We start from the raw sequence: 17996 nt of genomic DNA on the forward strand, positions 1-17996 counted from the left end.
AGTCATCTCAATCATCAATTACACTCGACACAGGCATTACTAACAATGCACCTAGCACAGCTGAAGGGCTGCAAACATCAGGAGCTGAAAGCGAGGAGGTGCCTCCACAGGGAATGGCATGTGCATTACAACCACTGCCCGGCCAGCAGCAGTTTCGAAGGTGCTGCCCCACCAGCTGTCATGGTCACGGATTCAGACAGGTAATCAAGTCACAAGACTGCTTGGCTTTAATCTAGCACCGCCTTTACTCAGCTTTATAGTAGGAATGAGACAGGAAGTACAGTGTGCACAGTATCTGCTGTGTCATAGGGAGGCCAGCAACTACCTGTGACACCGGGGCTGGGCCTCCCTCTGCCCAGCGGGGACACACATGGTAGCTAGAGGGAAGGGGTATGGTCTGCTTGGACTGGGAGAAGCCATGGCCTTATTTCCTCATGGCCTCTGCTGCTCCAGGCCTGCAGGCCCAAGGCCACAAGCTTTCCCAGTCCCGGGGCAGGTCCAGGAATCCAAAGCCACACAGTCATCAAGACAGATAATCCACCTCAGATATAGAGCAACCCAGACTTTTCTTAACTTCTTATGTTTCCAAGAAAAAGATGCTGTAAGGAGGTAAGTTTGCAGTTGGTTGTTATCCCAGGAAGGTGAACAGGAGAACGTTCCAGCCTAACTTTCAGGTACCACTGGCTACAAAATACACTCTGATCCCAGGGCCATTAAAATGGGAAGGGTACACCTCGGAAAAACTGAAATGTCTTTATGTATTATTGTAACTGCCAACGCCAGTGGCCACATCTGAAAGGGGGACAACTTTAAGGGGACAGTCTCTCACGTTCCTGCTCAGCTCTCAAATCTCAGTGCAAACCTCTGACTTTAATGTGTGTGAGCTGCAGGAGTTTTAAAATGGCCATACAATCACCGTCAAACTGAGGCACACATGCCTCCTGGGCATGTCATGGAGGCCCAGACAGCTTAAGTAGCAGAGTTTCTGGGTTGTCTGTGCCCCTGGGGCATAGTCAGGGCCACAGCACATGAGTCTGAAAGTTTCAGTTAGCTTCTGAAGTTGCAAATAATTACAGTCACCATTTTTGACCCCCTGGTATATGCCAAGCACTTTGCATATATTTTTATCTCATTTAATTGACACAATAACCCTGTGAGATAAGCATTACTCTTCCCACTTTACAGGTGAGGAAATATTGCTGGTAAGTGGTGTCACTGGGATTTGAACCCAGGCAGTCTGCTTCAGGATTCACACTCTTAACCACCATGCATACCATCTCTCACCCAGTCACTGTCTCACATCAGAGTCAATGCCAGTAATAAATGGTTACTTGATTCCAGGAGTAACATTGGGTGCCTTCAAATCACACCCAGGAAATTAAAAAAATAATACTTTTTGTTAGTCATTAGGGGAGGATGCAATATGAAGAGGGAGATGACTCCATAATGTGGCTTCAGAAACATACCAGCCTTCTCAAATAAAAACAGTGACTGCAGCTCAGTGTGTGCCATCTGATGGAGACAGTGTGTTATGGGCTGAACTGTGTCACACCAAAACTCATAGGTTGAAGCCCTAGCCCCCACTGCCTCAAAATGTAACTATATTTGGAGAGGGGCCTTTAAAGAATTAACATTAATGAGGTCATTAGGATGAGTCCTAATCCAGAATTGACCGGTGCCTTAATAAGAAGAGATTAGGACACAGACCCACAGACCATGTGAAGAGGCAGGAAGAAGACAGTGAAGGGTAGCAGAATGCACCACCCCCAAAATATGCCTCTTTAGTATAAGGATTATTTTGAGCTGATTATTTTTTAAGAAACTGCAGACACAGGAGAAGCTCTGAAAACAGTATAAGTTACCCTTTAGTCAAGGAAATTTACATTAGAAAGGGGACAGTACCAGGAAGAGATTTATCAGAGAGAAGTTTTTCTCCCTAGAGAACTACCTACAGGGCAGGGCAAACTTTGTTACCAGACAATTACTCTTCTAAAACATTCTGGTGAACTGCCTTCTTGTCTTTGAAGTCCCAGACCACTATCCCTTTTCGTTAGCTCAGGATGGTATATGAACTACAATCATCTGGCCACCTTTTGAGTCACTTATCTTTGTAGGGCTCCTGGACAAGTGTATGTAGACGTACATAACTAAAGCTTTTTTTTTTCCTGCTGTTAGTCTGTCTTTTATTACAGGGGGGCCTCAGCTGAGGGCCTAGAAGGAAACAGGGGGGCCTCAGCTGAGGGCCTAGCAGGAAAGAAGAAAGTTATTTTTCCTCCTCTACAAGCCAAGAAGAGAGGCCCTTAGAAGAAACCAAGCCTGTTGTCACCTTGATTTGGGGTTTCTAGCCTTCAGAACTGAGAAAATTAATTTCTGTTGTTTAAGCCACCCAGTACTTTGTAATGGAAGCCTTAGCAGACTAATACACATGCTGTGCATTTGTCACAACATTTCCTCTTTCTGGATGCAGGAAAACAATATTTCCCAGTCTCCATGCATTGGGATGATGCCCATATGCCTAGTTGCAACCAAAGAAGTGTAAATTTAAAAAAAATTGCATGCTTGGGCTAAAGCATTCAAGAGTAGGTGTTAATTTTCCACAGTCTCTCTCCTCCACTGCCATGGGACTATGGATGCTACATGTCCTAGATCATGCAGTTACAAGATGGCACAACTTCTGTCAGACAAGATCCCTGAGTGCCAGTGTGGAGTCAAGAATGCTACCAACCTGCTTTGGACGTATAATGTGAGTGAGAAGTAAACTTTTTTTAAGCCTCTAAGGCTTAAACCTTAAATCTGTGACTGCAGTACAGCCTCGCCTTACCTCACACACGTAACTACCTCAGAAAAGCCAGGGCACCAAAACCAAATAACTCAGGGGTTCATATGCCATTAGGTAAAACCATATTAAATTTGTTTTTGTAGGTAAAAAATGGTTAGGTATGAACAATTATATTTGTTCAACCTCTAATTGAACGTATTTGCCAAAAAACCTTGGCACCAACAAGTCCTACTCCCCCTAATTTACAAATATTACACCTGAGACCCACTTAGATTCACTGACTTGACAAAAGCCCAAAAACATGTTAGCAGAAAAGAACTGGACCCCAAGCCAGAAATCACATTACCTTTTGTGAAAGCCAGTTGGCAGTCTCTATTAAAATGTACATGTCAAATAGTAATCATGCTCTTTTTACACAGCAATTCCACCCCTACAACTGATTCACCAGCACTATCTGAACAGGTATGCAGAAATACACACATAAATCAGAAGAGCTACTATGCTGGCACTATATGATTGTGAAATTTTAGAATACAAATGCCCACTCACAGGGAATAGGCTACATAAATTATGGTTCATCCATCTGCACTCAAATCCATACAGTTAAAAAGAAAGAGGCCAGTCTCTTTGCTCACACGAAATGATACCTAAGTCATATTGATAAAAACAAGAAAGGATAAGAAGAAAAAGAAAATTACCACTCATAAAAAAATGTAGCAATCTCCATACATGGAGGTGACTAAAGTACCTAACACTTAGTAGGTGCTTTTTGTCTCCCTACCTCCTCCCTCTTGCATATTGCTTGGATTATTATAAGTAAACTGCAAGCTTCCGTTCCCTTACCTGTAAAATCGAAAGGGGTAATACTTCCTTCAGCAGGTGCTGATAAGATTTTATGAGACTATGTCCATAAAGTGCTTAGAACAATGCTTAGCACATTGTAAGTGTTTGATACCCACCATTATGGTAACGATGATATTCATCTCTAGAACTGAAGAAACAGGTTTCTTATAGTTTCTGTTGTATTTACTTCGGCTTTTAAAAATCTCTTTTAAAAAATTATGTAGTAAGAAAATATAAGAAATCATTCTGCTTATTTCCCTTCCTGAAATTAATAAAAAGGCAATGTGTTTTAAAGCAGTGCTTGCCCCCAATAAACTCTAGTAATATTAGGCATTCCAGTATTTAATGCAGCTTCTAAGGACAAGTTCATTATTTAATTACCAAACTGATCAACTGTTTTCCTGAGAAGTTAATAACAGTCACTCCCAGGTAAATAGTTTATCAGCTATAATCTGAAGTACCTCCATGAGATGTGCAGCACACTTGGCCCTTTTCTACTGAGGGATCAGGTTGGGGCTTCTCCCCTATTCACTTCTGTAACAGACTGGCTATGCAAGGGTCTTTCACATGCACAGAAAAGACCTCTTCAGTAAGCACAGTCTAATTTAAAACAAGACTCTTTTTGAGGTTCTTCCCAGTGCATTCTAAGTATCAACTAAACCAGCCAGGCTTATTTCCACAGACCTTAAGCCTGAAAGATTTGTGTGGTTCTATAAACAGATTAGAATGAATTCAATTCCACCCACAGTTCTGATACAGTATCACTTCAGTCCACAGAAGCTCTGTGGAACCAAGTACAATCAAGACTGCAAAGAACTAGTGGGCTATCTAAGCTTGGCAAATTACTGCTACAGTGGATCCTAGAATTAAAGGTTCTTTTTGAGCTTTTTGTGGCAATGGAGGCAACAAGCTGTGTGGCTTGCTCGCAGTTCCACAGCTGGGCCGTGGTACAGCTAGGGCTGGAACACAAGGTCTAGTTTCCCAATGCAAGCTCTTTCCACTGCTGGTGAACATTCTTCGACTTTTGCGTCTTGGAAAGCCGAACAAAGTTAAAATAGCTTATTTAAGGTCAGAGGGGCAGTGAAACAGAACTAGCAATGCCGGCCCGCAGATGATAGAATCCCAGAGGGTGGATCCTCTGCTGCTCACCCACCTGCGAGACCCATGCTTTTGTTGTTTGTCTCCCAACACACGGTTTAGGGGAAGAGTCTCTTCCAGGTTAGCACTATGGGTTTAACTTCAGATCCCACAGGCGTCTGTTACTGTCAGAGCAGGCACGCCCCCCAGTGCCCTGACTTGGTGGCCTGCACAGGTTGCGGGGTGGATGTCCGCTGCTCAGGTTGGTAGGTTGTCTTGCAACCCTAGCAACTCGCAGCTGGCGCATGGCAATCATTGGCTATGCTTCCTCCGAGGCTACTAGCAACCTGGAGACTGCAAACTGGTGTCAGACTGAGCTGAAGGAGAATTGATAGGTACCGCAGGTCTTGAGGGCACGCAGGCGCCTGTAGAAGGTTGAAGACCCCCTAGCCAAGCCTCACTTTCCTACTGCAACAGTTCAAGGGACAGCTTCTACTTGGTCCTAGTGACAAAGTTACACTTCAGGTGGCACTCTGACGTCCGGCGGCGGCCCCCTTCCCCCCACCGTGTTCAAAGTGGCAGCTTGCCTGCGCAGCTTCCCGGGTGGATGAAACGCCCCTCCCTGCAAGTGGACCTTTCTCACCCACACTTTCCTTCTCCCCGCGGCGTGAGACCCTTCTTTGCACCTACATTTTCCCACTCGGGGCAGGTGGTTTAAACCTCACGCTCCGTCTGTGCCCCCAGCAAGCGCTGTCCCGGTAGTGCGTCGCTCGGGATCGCGAAGTCCCCGGCGCCTAAGTGCGGGCCCTGGGGCTTCCTGCGCCTGGACACCACCCCCGTGCCGCGCTGGGGCTGATGGTGGTTTGCTTCCCGGGCGGGAAGGCAGCTACGCAGCCACTGGTAGCACGAGGAGGAAAACAGGAGGGCCGCGGCGGCGCAGAGACGGCGTGGGAAACTCGGGCGCAACAGGAGCCGGTGGAGCCGGCCCGACGTCGCCCTAGCTCCGGCTACCGCCAGGGAAAGCGCCGCTGCAGCCGCACAGCGCCGTAGAGACGCGGACGGCTGCCGGTGGTGGGCAATTGTTACTGTTCGGTATTATGAGCAGGCCGCTTACACCGGCCCCTCGAGGTGCTGCCCTCTTGGGAAAGAAGCATGGAGTTGGGCACCCGGACACGCAGAGACTAGGGGGTAAAAGAAAAGAAAAAACTCTCTCCCAGCTGTGAGAGTGTCTGGAAAGAGGTGTTGGGGCAGCCCGGGGCCGGTGCCTGCGCACCTGTGCGCCCAGGCCCGCCCGCCCCACGCCCGGATGCCCTGCCGGGGGCCGGGGGCCGGCGGCGGGACGACAGCCGGGTGCTGCACCCGTGGGCCCGCGGACTCCTCGCGCCGGGCTCACCTGGCAGGCGCTCGGCGGGTCGCGCTGCTGGTCCATGCCGGCGGCGGAGGGCTGCAGAGGCCCCGGCGGTGCCCGTGCCCCGCGCCGCAGCCCCGACCCGGGCCTCGCGCCCACGTGAAGGGTCTGGCTGTTCCGAGGGACTCTGGCCGCGAGCCTGAGCCTCTTAGCGCCTTCACTACCCAGGCATGTCCCGAGGCCGGCGGGTGCCTGGGTCCTAGCGCCCCTCCCGGAGTGCGGAGCCCGGGCTGAGCCCGCTTAGCGCCCCCCTAGCTGCTCCATTCCCCGCAGCGCCCCTCCCACCCCTCGAGGGAAGTTGGATCTCCCTGACACTGCGCCCCTAGAGACTCGGACACCGAGCTTCCTCCTCACCTTGCCCAGCCTTCTTCACTCTCTTCGCCTGGCGCCTCTACCTGCAAGAAAACACTGAAGGCTCAGATTTGCCTGCATTCCCTCAACTCAAATTCGTACACACTATTTCTAAAGGGATTCTAAAGTCAGAGATATTAGTCATTATTTATATAGTCATTATTTATATATTCAATGTATTATATATAATAAAGATCGTTCTTCCTCAAAGTAAAGGAGGACATTTGTATTTAAATGAATATGTGAACAGCACCCTATTATGTGTGTGGTTGGGGCAGGGATTCTTCAGTCTTGTTTGTGCAGAAGGTTTACCAACGTGAGTTAAGCCAGAGGTGCTGCTCCCCTTCCTCTTCCCCTCCCAATCCATCTTGGGAGCTGGAATCAAAGGTCTGCGCAGATACTACTATTTCAGACACTTTCAAAAAGTAATAAACTGCAACTAATTAAATGCCTCTGTTGTAAATAAGTCTGGCATCTTTCCCGTGGTTATTATCACACCTGCCCATACCTGGCTCCTTTAGGGTGGAAGGATTTCTAACAAAGACCTAGACAGCCCTTGCAATGACCCTTTCTTTCTTAGCTGCCCACAGGACTCAGTCCAGCCAAACCTAAGATCAACAGCAGCAATCCTTTCCTGTTTTCTCATCCAGAGAGGCCGATGAGACTTCTAATGGCAGAAAGGGTAACAAGTCATTTTTAGAAGTAAAACCTAGTTCACAGAACATGGAGAGAGGCAAAGAGAAGGGAAACATTATCATCTTGGTGCTAGCCATACCTATAAAGACCGACAATAAGGCATGAGAGCAGTGTGGATGTGGCTTTACTAGTATTTTTCTAAGGAGCTCAAACTATTTTCCTTCAAAAGCTCTCCTGGCTGTGTGGACAGACTCTAAGATGACCACCTGCTATCCCTACCTCTGGTGTTCATTCCTTTGTGAATCCCCTCCCCTTGGCGTGGGGGAACCTGTGACTAGCCTCCTATGCATAGAATATGGCAAAGGTGATGGGGTGTCACTTTGGGGATTATGTTGCATAGCCTTGCTAGGAGACTCTCTGTCTTTCTGGCTTTGATAAAGCCAATAGCCACACAGGGGAGGCCCTCATGACAAGCAACTGAGGGTGCCTCTGGTCAAGAGCCAGTAAGAAAATGAGGTCCTTAGTGAAGCAAACTAAAAGGAACTAAGTACCACCAACAATTGAGCGAGCTTGAAAGTAAACTCTTCCCTAGTCAAGCCTTGAGGTGAGGTTGCAGCCCCAGCTAACACAAAGGACCCAGTAAAGCCATGCTCAGACTTCTGAAACACAGAAACTGTGATAACAAACTGGTGTTGTTTTAAGCCACTGAATTTAGGGCAATGTGTTATGCACAAGAGCAAAACTGATACACTCCCTTCGTCCACAGATGGAAAAGTGAGGCAAGAGGCAGAAAAAAGTAATGTCAGAAAAGTAAGGTCAAATTAGCAGTATAATCCAGCATCGTATCACAGTCATAGCCTTCTCAGGGCCTACACAGGCAAGGAAAAGCAGACCAGTAAGACATCAAAAGGTGAAAAATCAAGTTCAGGTTGAAATTTGGTCAGGGGCAAAGCAACAGAAGAAGTATAAGAAAGTCTGAAGCAAAAGAAAAAGATGCTTTGAAAAACTCAGGGTAAACTGACCCAAGCAAAGAAGTACAAATGTTTTCAGAAAGAAAAGTAAATAAATTAAAAGGAAAATAAGAAAGAGAAGAGCAATAAAAGAGACACTGAGGAGAGGTTAAAGTCACCAAAGCTTTTGAATCCCTTTTCTAATCATCTATAAAAGAAAGATAAGCCATATGATTCCCTCATGCAGGTGTGGGGATTTTCCAGAAGAGCCGCTCAAGAAGTACTAGGAGGTTATCTGTGCACAGTACATGCCTGTGGCAACCCGCAGGTTGTCTACTGTTCTCAAGATAATTGCATAAAAATAGACAGTGTCTCAAAACTATTAGTCAGAGTTCTGAGGGCTTGCACATATTTGTTAGATTTTTAAGTGTCAGTGAATGCCTAATGTTTAAAAAATTCCTACTCCATCCCTGCTATAATACAGCAAAATCGAGCACAGCTCTTACCTCAGTTTACTTCCTGCCATGTACCTTGAAGGGTATTATGGAGCACTGTATGATTTTTAAAGAGAGGAAGAGAAGGAGAAAAGGAGGGAGAAAAAGGAAAAGAAGAAAGCGGAAGGAAAGGGAAGGCAGAGGACAAAGAGCAGGAAAGGGAACTGAAGTGAAGGGGAAGAAAGAACAAAGGAAGCAAAGAAAAGAAGGAAAGAAGAAAAGGCGACCAAGAAAGGCCCCAACACCGCCACCCCCACCCCCCCCCCCACCCCAGTCCCCAGCCCAGCCGGCAGCAGAGTTTGGGAGGACTCAAGCAGCGGAGTGAAGCCCTGCTCCTACACTTCCCACTGCCTGCTGGACATCTCTGTGAGTCTCATCAGTATTTCACAGTGGAAGTTTCTGAACAAGAAAGCATCATCTGCCTACCAAATCTGATTCCTAGTGGTTATGCTACTTACAACTCTACAAATTCAAACTACACCAATCTGGCTTTCCTCCCTCCCCTCCTCTCCTGCTCTTCATAACAACCAGCCACCACTTCCACTAGAGTGTCACTGGCTGGTCCCTCCCTTTGCATCCCTGTTGCCAGGAGTGAAACACAGCCTGTTTGGGTCCCTGTTACCCCCCCCCTCCCCACCCAGACCAAGCAGTAAATAGCCAACACGGCCTGACTTAACTCGGAGGTGCTCAAGTCCAGCCCATCCTCTGCTCATACCCATATCTCCCTCACCCAGATTTTACAGGACCTGAAAGTTCCTCAAAGTGTTTTTTCCCTAATTGGTTCAACATTACTCTATCATAAAGCTTAAAGCTGTAAATATTTCTATTTGTGCCTCTAAAACCTTCACAAGACTCTGTATCAAACACTCTCCTCTCTCTGAAGAGCATCTTAGACACTGTGTACTTAGGAAGAGTAGACGTTTCTGGGATAAACGGAAATGGGCAGCAATTTCACAGCTTTGCCTACAGCCCGGCCCAGCCGCTTGGAATGTGAAAGGGAATCAGGAAGCTTCTGGCTGGCTCTTGGCTTTCCGGCCACCCCAGACGTGCAGTACAATCTGCCTGTGCTAGGATTGTAACCCAACAAGCAGAGACATGGGAGAGGGAGAAAGTTGCTTTCTCATAGAAAGTAAATAGAAGCCCCAGCCCACAGGGCTGGAAGAGTAGCAGTACTGATGCCACGACTTTGGGTCCACTGATGAGGTGCCAACAAATGGATGCACTCTTTAGGTTCCTGTGAACATGTCATTGGTCATTCTTCTCTGAAGACTGGACTTTGAAGGCTGGTGCTTGCATGATTGCCACAGTATGAGAAACTGGTACAGTCTAGTGCTACCAGTACCAGTGTTTGATAACTTCTGGAGATATTTAGTCCACGGTTTGCCTTCCAAGATCATCAGTGTCACTGGTAATATAAGCAGTAAACTCCCCTGTAACCCTCCCAACCATATTACCTGGTGCCATCCCATTTTCACCATCCCTATCCCAAACCAAAGGATCACACAAACAGTACCTAACTGTCCTGGCCACAGAAGAACAGACTTCTAAGGGGCTACTTGCCATCACCTGTGGCCTCCCTCCCTCTAAACTGTAAGTAGATTCAGGATCTTAGAACCAATTTTTCCTAATCATAATAAAATCTCAGACAGAATCAACCAAAGATAGTCTGAGGAAACTAAACACGCCTCCTACAGAGTTCTAGACCAGACAGTCTTCAGCTTGGATCCTTGTCCTCAGGGTGGTTTAAGATTTAAAAAAAAAAAGAGAACTAGAAGGTTCAGTGTAAACCTGCAGATGTCACATGGATGGGCATTTGCCTTGTGGCGTGGATTTACAAATTTGCAAGGATTAAATATGGACTGGGAAGTTCAGCATTATCAGTAGGATATCCATCATTATTATTTATCAGCAGGCGATCAGAAGCATTAATGCTGAGAGCCCTGCATTTGTATCTGAAGAGAGGTCATGATGCCAAGTAGCTGCCATGCATCCCTTTAAGTGTGATTGAGAGTGAGCCCTTTCTGTCTTTACTGATACTTACACTACACCCCACATACCTAGCATCTATTTATCTGTCAAAGCATTTCTAACAAAGGCAAATTTGTTCAATTATATGTTCATTCATACACTCAACAAATACTTGGAGCAACTACTATATACCAGGAGTGACTTTAGGTGCTGAGGTAGATGGTAAACAGCATGAACCCATACGGTTGTGATATGTACCTTCTAGTGGAAAGGAGACAGACAATTAACAAGAAAAAAAAGAAACAAAAAACCATTTTATCATGATCTGAAGATAATAAAGCAAATTACTGCAATAGAAAGAGACCTAAGGGGAGGCCACTATAGTCTGGGAAGACCCAAGCTAAAGGGAAGAGCCCTCTGGGAAATGATATTTGAACTGACATACAGATTACCCCCAGGGAGCTAGGAATGCAAAGATGTAGAGGAAGGGGATCCCAGAGAGAGGGAATAGCACATGCAAAATCTTCAAGGCAGGAACAAACTTAGTGAGGTCAAGGAAGAGACAGGCTAGTGTGGCCAGTGCAACAGGAAGGAAGCCGTGTGATGGTCTTAAGCACAAAAGAAACATGGTATGATTTGATTTTTGAAAAGAGCACTCTGGCTGCTGTGTGGCAAATCAGTTCAAGGGGAATAAGAATTGAAGCTAGTAGGGCAATAGGAGGCTGTTAGAGTAATTCAAGCAAGAGATGGTGGTGACGAGGGAGAAAGGAGTGCAGACTGATAGGAAAGTTGGGTTCAGGATGCATGCACCTTGAATATAAGGCTGGGAAGACTTAAAAGGGAGTGCATGCAGGGAGTGCACTGAGGAGAGAGAAGAACCTAGGTTTTGTGTCTAGGCAGTTGGGAGGATGGTGGTACCATTTACTGAGGTGGGGAAGGATGGGGGTGGAGCAGACAAGAATGTGTGGGGCATCAAGAGCCCTGCTTGGGCCTTGTTCAGGTCAAGCCTCTATTAGACATTTCAGTGAAGTTTTTAGGGAGGCAGTTGGGTCTATGTGTCTGGAGCTCAGCATAAAGGTCAGAGCTGGAGCCGCAAATATGGGAGTCATTAGTGTATAGATGCTACCATAAGCCGTGGGGCTGGAGAGGGTCAGCTGAGGGGCCATGTAATCAGAAGGGAGAAGAGGGCAGAGACCACACTCTGGGCCTGCCAACTCTTACAGGTCAAGCAGAGGAGCAGGTGCCAGAAAAGAGAATCAGGAACTGTAGCCTATATAATAGGAAGAACACCCCCCACAAAGGATGAAGCTATTTAAATGACTCATCCACTTACATGAAGAACTAGAAAATGGAGAATTCCTGTAAGATTTTATGCAAGGGACAGACATGGAGACCTGCAGGTGATGAAGATAAATCTGGTGGTGGAAAGAAGCATGGGCTGGGGAAGACCAATGGGGGTAGAGAGATAATAATAACCTGGAAGCCGCTGAGGGCAGTGTGACACACAGCACTGCCATTAGGAACGGAGAGGAGGGGAAGAATAGGAGAGAAATTCACGATGGAATAGCACTTGGTGACTGATGGGCTGTGAGCGGGTGACTCGGATGCCAGTACCTCCTACTAGGACAGAGCAAGTGCTCTGGGGAGCAGTCTTGCACACACTGGGTCCAAGGTGCCCACGGAACACGCAGGAAAGATGTCTAGGAGGTAAGAGGAAACAGGTCTGCCAGTGAAGGGAAACGTTTGGGTTTGAGGTAAAAATTGAGGGATCATTAATATACAAGAGAAGAAGTTAAGAGTAGGAGTGGTCAGGATGTAGCCTCAAAGGCTTCCAAAGGGTGAACAGAGAGAGAATTGGACAAAGGAAACATCAGCAGATGGCCAGAAGGTAAGATTATGTCTCTTCAGCCAGAGGTTGGTTCCAGTATGACTCTGTCCAGGCTCAAGCCATCAAAACTCTGAATGTGTTAAAGACTGTAAATGGAGAGGCTTGTTCCCTAACAGAACAAAAGGCTTGTTTCCTTTTCTTATTGAAAAGGAAATACAGCTCTACACGCACACCTGCAAAACCTTCTGCAGCTGGAAATTTTTTCCTCCTTTAAAAAATGAGATGGAGGAAGGAGGGAAAAGCAAGTAAATTAAAAAACACTTCTATTTCCCAAATTTCTCTAACAATTAGGATGCATTTTAATCAAATTCTCACAACTCCAGCAGAGTTTTTTTAAAGAGGGCAATATAAATTAAGAAACCATTGTCCCTTAGATTCTGATGGACCCTTTCTTTTTCCCCATCTCCTTCGCGACTTATTTTTTCCTCTCATTATGACTCCTAATGCTCATGTTAAAGACAAGAATGTCCTGATTAACAAAACCTCTGGGAATGAAGCAATTTCATAGCACAACTGCCTGTGTGTTAAAATCAGCCAGCCACTTTCGTGAATCAGGTGGATCCGTGTCAACATGGATCATGCAGATCCTTATCCACACTTCTGAGAACTTCACCCTATGTTCAGTTCCTAGGGGTCAAAAAAATAAGCAAGTGTGAATAAACAAACCTCCTCACATATTTTCCATTTATTTGCAAAGAGTTAAAGGCAAATAGTGCTGATTCTCCAAAAAGTTCTGCAGTCAGTGAAGTTTGTCTAGACAGCTCCCAGCCTCCCTCCAATCAAGACACTGCTTTGTGCCCTCCTGACCTCTTGTCCCTCTTCTCTAGGTGGAGGAAAGACCGTACCTACCTTCTGTGTTCACTCAGTGCATTAGGGCACTTTGGTGTGAATGCATCTGAGTCAAAATACTACCTCAGCTAAGAATTTACATTACAAGTCATTTACTCACTACCCACTTTCTTATTTACTTACTGGGTGGTAGGGGGACCGAGGGATGTGGAGGAGGAGGATGGTTGCCAGAGATAAAGGAAACAGGTAGGCGAGTCCTTCAGGACTCAGCTTACCAACTGGGGGATCTCCAGTGTACACAGGATGCCCTCTGTTCCTCCCATGACAGACCACGTTCCCCAGAGCCAGCACTAAGCCTGCAGTTTCCTAGTGTCCCTTGTATGTAGTGCCTACCAGACTGAGCCCTTTGAGGGATGAGGTTCTATCTGCCTTATTTTGGATTCCCAGACACAAAATTAGCACTCAATAAATGTTCACTGAATGAATAAATGAATGAATGAATTAAAGTTGGAATGTAATAGTTATAATGTTGCTCATTGAAGTGCCTGGAAAAAGTTGAAAGATTGAAAGGAAAGACTTTTATCTTCCCAACACCATTAAAGGGCCTTTGTTCCCTGGGAAGTGCTAGAAACTTTGACCTAAATGGTACTAAAGGCAGAAAAACAAACAGGGTTATCACCTGCTTCTCCTGGGTCCAAGAATGTTAGCTCCTGACCCTAACTTGGGTTCTCCTAGCCTGAGATTCCCAGATGCACATTTTATGTTTCTTCTTGCTGTTGTTTAATCTTTCACATTATTCAAATGTTTACTGGGGTATACCAAGCTCCTGGCACAGTGCTGGGCATCAAAGTTTCAACAAACAAACCCAGCCCAGTCCCTGTGTTCACCAATCTTGTAATCTAGTTACTATTTGGTGACCTGTCTCAGCCAAAGGCTCCTCCACCATCCACCCATTCATCTGTCCATCTAGTTGGTTCCATGTTTCATATTTGTTAAAATTTCCGAAAACATGGGTGTTTTGGAACACATTTGTTAAATGAAGACTTACTGTAGTTTGGGTTGTTTTGGAATCATAGAAATATTAAAGCTAAAAGGGACTGTGCTGGATAGTCTCTGTTTGCCCTTCCGGGTGAGCTCTTCATCCTTCTTCCCCCTGCCCCCACCGTGCCCTGGGAGGCTGACCTGCAGGGAATACATGAATGGGCCCCTTGCCCACTGGATTCTTCAGTGGGCATCAGCCAATGACAGACATCAGCACAGAATCAGAGCATGGGCAGTAGCTGTGTGCCTCCATGGCAACACACTTTCCAAGTTCCAGTACCTGCTGAATCCCCTGCCCCACTGCCATCCACCTAGGGGTATTACCATGGCCTACAGGCACTAACAGCTTCTTGGCTCTCACTAGCCCTAAGACACTGCACCATCCCTTGCTGGTTTCCTTTAACCCTGCCCACACCTGTCCACACCTGTGTACAGCCTTCATCTGTTTTCTGAAGGGACAAAGCCATCTCTTTCAACTTCCAGATGTGGAGCCACAAATTCCTAAAGAAAAGGTCTACTTTCAACCTGTGGCCTTTATGGGAGCCACATTATGATTTTACTACTACTGGCATACACAGACTGATTTTTTAAAATAGATCCTATGGGGTGGACAAAAGTATGCCAAGACAAAGGCCAGGCCTGAGATACCAACTAAAACAAATGTACAAGGAACCAAGTGGCAAACGCTTGGCATTGAGAATCCCAGGTGTCCCAGCCAGTGGAATGGAAGCTCAGACTTTCCTGTGAGGTGCCCATCTACCTGCTCCATAAACAGGGCAAAGTGCCGTTTGCAAGTCACCTTCCACCCCTTTTGTTTACAACCCTCCCTCTGTCTGGAGTACCTCCCCGCCCCCCACACACCCTGGTTTCTACATGTCTAATCCCTTCCCATCCTACAGGCCTAGTGCAAATGGCTTCTCCATAAAGGCCAAGCTTTCTGTGCTTATCCCAATAAAAAATGGCTTGTTTTCCTCTAGATACCAGGAGCATTTTGTTTGTACTCATTCATATCACTTACCACCTACTTGTGTTAGAATTTTTTGTGTTCAGATGTTTTCTCACTCCCAAGCCTCAAAGAGTCCTGTGGGTAGGACAATAACTTACATATCTTTGTTGCCCCTAAAGGACCTATTACAGTGCCTCAAAAATTGAGAATTCTAACTGTTTGTTGACTAAATAATTAGTGAATTAACAACCAAATGGTGATATAATTTCTTCTGAGTCTCAGAAGACCAAACCGTATTTCACATTTTCATCCAAAAATAGCGAATTCATAAAAGCAAATGGCACTATATTTGAGGAGAAATATTTTCAGATTGTTTCCATATGTGTTTCTATATATAAGTTTATGCAATATTTTAAATCAAATTCGACACCATGTGGCCATGTGTCTTCTAGAAGCTCATAATGATTTAGGTCAGAGCTTAAAAAAACAATAACAAAAAAGTTTTTAAAGGAAATTTGTTCATTTATGCTTCAATTTTGCTCATTCTCTACATGTTTCCATTCTAGGCTTGGCTCCAATGTCACTTTATGTCTGTGACCTTCTCTGACTTCTCCAGGCAGAACTTCTCTCCCCTGAGTTTTTATTGCCCTTTGCACAGACCCTTGCTGTGGCTTTTATCCCACTGCTCTGTGTTATTTGTGTGGCCATCTCCCAGTGAAATGAGGAGCTCCTGAAGAGCAGAGACCAGCCTTGATCATCCATCTTTGTCTTCCCGACACCTAGCATAGCACCTGGCACAGAGTGAGTGCACAGTAAACACGGTCTGAATTGAATTGGCCTAATGCCAGTGGTACACTTTGGCTCCAAAGACTCAACCCATGTTTTCTTTGGTTTAACGTCCTGTGACATTAATGAATTGCATGAAATGTAGGAAAATACACACATATACTTGCTGTTTGGGAGCGGAATCTAGATTTCTTATCTATAGCCAACTATGTAATCAGATCCCAGTTCAGGTATGAAGGACCACTTCCACATTAACTCTTTTTGTTTGCAGCACCTTAGTACCACTTTAGAAAGATGTCCTCTTGTAGCTAAAATAGGGACATGTTTCAAGCCAGGGAATGGAGGGAGCAAAGGCATCAAGAACAGACTGATCGTTTGCTCTGCACTCAGCCCTTTGCATACCTTGTCACTTTGAATCTTCACAATATCTCAGGGTCACACTATTCCATTAGCTGAGATATGTCCTAGTTGCAGTAGGACATATCCAAGGGTCAATGGGACCATTCTTCTTAGGCATGCTACCACTGGAGGTGGCTCTGTTGGAGTGAGTTTCAGGATGGAGATAAAGGCCAGGTTCATCTCTAACATCACCTCAAACCACTAATTCACTGCCTTGCAGACAGTCCTTCCCATTACCTGAAGCCCCCCCAGATTGTTCCCACATGAGGGCATTTGCACATGCTGCTCCCTCACTCTCCCCACACTCTTTACCCAGCTAATTCCTACTGATCCTCCAGGCTCATGGTCCTCAAAGTGTGTTCTCTACACCAGCAGTCTCAGCATGACTCTCATGTTAGAAATGCAAATTTTTGGTACCTACTACACACCTACTGAATCAGAAACTCTGGGATTTGGACCCAGAAACTGTTTTTTCTTTCAGGTTTTTAACAAACTCTCCAGGTGATTCTGATGCACATTAAAATTTGAAAGGCACTGTTACAGGCTGTATTTAAACTGCCACCTCCACAGAAAGACCTTTCTTAATCATACCCCATAGGTATCCCAATTCCCATTGTTGCTCTTTCATAACAGCTACTGATTTATCACAATCTGCAAATTGTATAACGGTTGGTGTCTTTCTTTGCCTAAAATCTATCTTACTCACCAGACCCTGAGTTCTATGAAGGCAGGGACCTTGTACATGCAAAGCCTAATACCGTGCCTGCCACATAGTAGATAATCAGTGCTGATTTATCGGCCAGGTTTTTCTAACCATAATGTGCTTGTGAGCCAATTTGGCTGAGACGCTGGAGTACATCTTGAACCCACTGTTTGAACTTTTGCTTCCAGCCATGAAAGACAGATGAGTTTCATTTATTTACCATCCAGAGTGAAGACCACCCATGACCCCCTGCATTTCAGCCTCCCTTTCTTTTCCATTGCTGAGAAACCACAAGTGTAAATGGGGAGGTGGATGGGAGTCAACAGATTTAGGCAATTAGTTCATTATCAGCGGCTTGGGTAAATAATTTGGTAAAGGAGGAGATCAAAATTCTTATGAGATTTTCACATTCTCAGTGGTTTTTGACCACTCTTTGCTTTTCACTTGGGGCCACTGTGAAGCCAGCACAAATGCCTAACAAACCTTGGGTTTGTTAACCCAAGGGTTCATTCCTCTCTTTCAGGCCTAATGTGCATAATATGGAATCGAGGTTCACTTTCTACCTTGACTTGGTTAGACAGACAGAATTTCAATTTCATCAGAAAAATAATTTCTTGGTGTACATCTTTTTCTCCCAGGGCCAGTGGAACAGCCCTGTGAGATCCCTCTTGACAACAGTGTCACTCACTGTGTTTCTTAGTGGAGTCTTCATGTTACACAGGAACACCCAAAACGACACCCAAAGGATGGTGTGCAGCTGGTAGCTGGAGCCAGGATGGGGCCTGTGGGGTGGGAGAAGCGGCTGGGCCCTTGTCCTGGGGATTCTGGCTCAGGGTAAAGTGCTGTGTACCCTGTAAAATCAGGTTCATGTGAACCTCCGAGGCAGAATTAAAGCAGAAAGAGTCCTGGCTGAGGCAGTCCCGCCCCCAGCCCTGCTT

General features: G+C 45.8%; 1 protein-coding gene across 21 annotated transcripts in view; it reads right to left on the reverse strand.

The window, feature by feature from the left end:
- PDE8B (phosphodiesterase 8B) overlaps positions 1-17996 on the reverse strand; it is a 348583-nt gene that overhangs the window by 229449 nt on the left and 101138 nt on the right. For 16 of the 21 annotated variants that reach the window (XM_073234856.1, XM_073234853.1, XM_073234843.1 and 13 more), the window contains one exon: positions 17747-17840. In XM_073234856.1, the coding sequence (XP_073090957.1) occupies positions 17747-17840 (94 nt within the window). Of the gene's footprint in view, positions 1-6092; positions 6380-17746; positions 17910-17996 lie in introns of those variants that run through there. The other 5 variants (XM_037000199.2, XM_017654326.3, XM_073234897.1 and 2 more) reach the window with 3 other exon arrangements.

The sequence above is a fragment of the Manis javanica genome, chromosome 1 (genome assembly GCF_040802235.1).
Source record: "Manis javanica isolate MJ-LG chromosome 1, MJ_LKY, whole genome shotgun sequence".
Classification (NCBI taxonomy): Eukaryota; Metazoa; Chordata; class Mammalia; order Pholidota; family Manidae; genus Manis; species Manis javanica.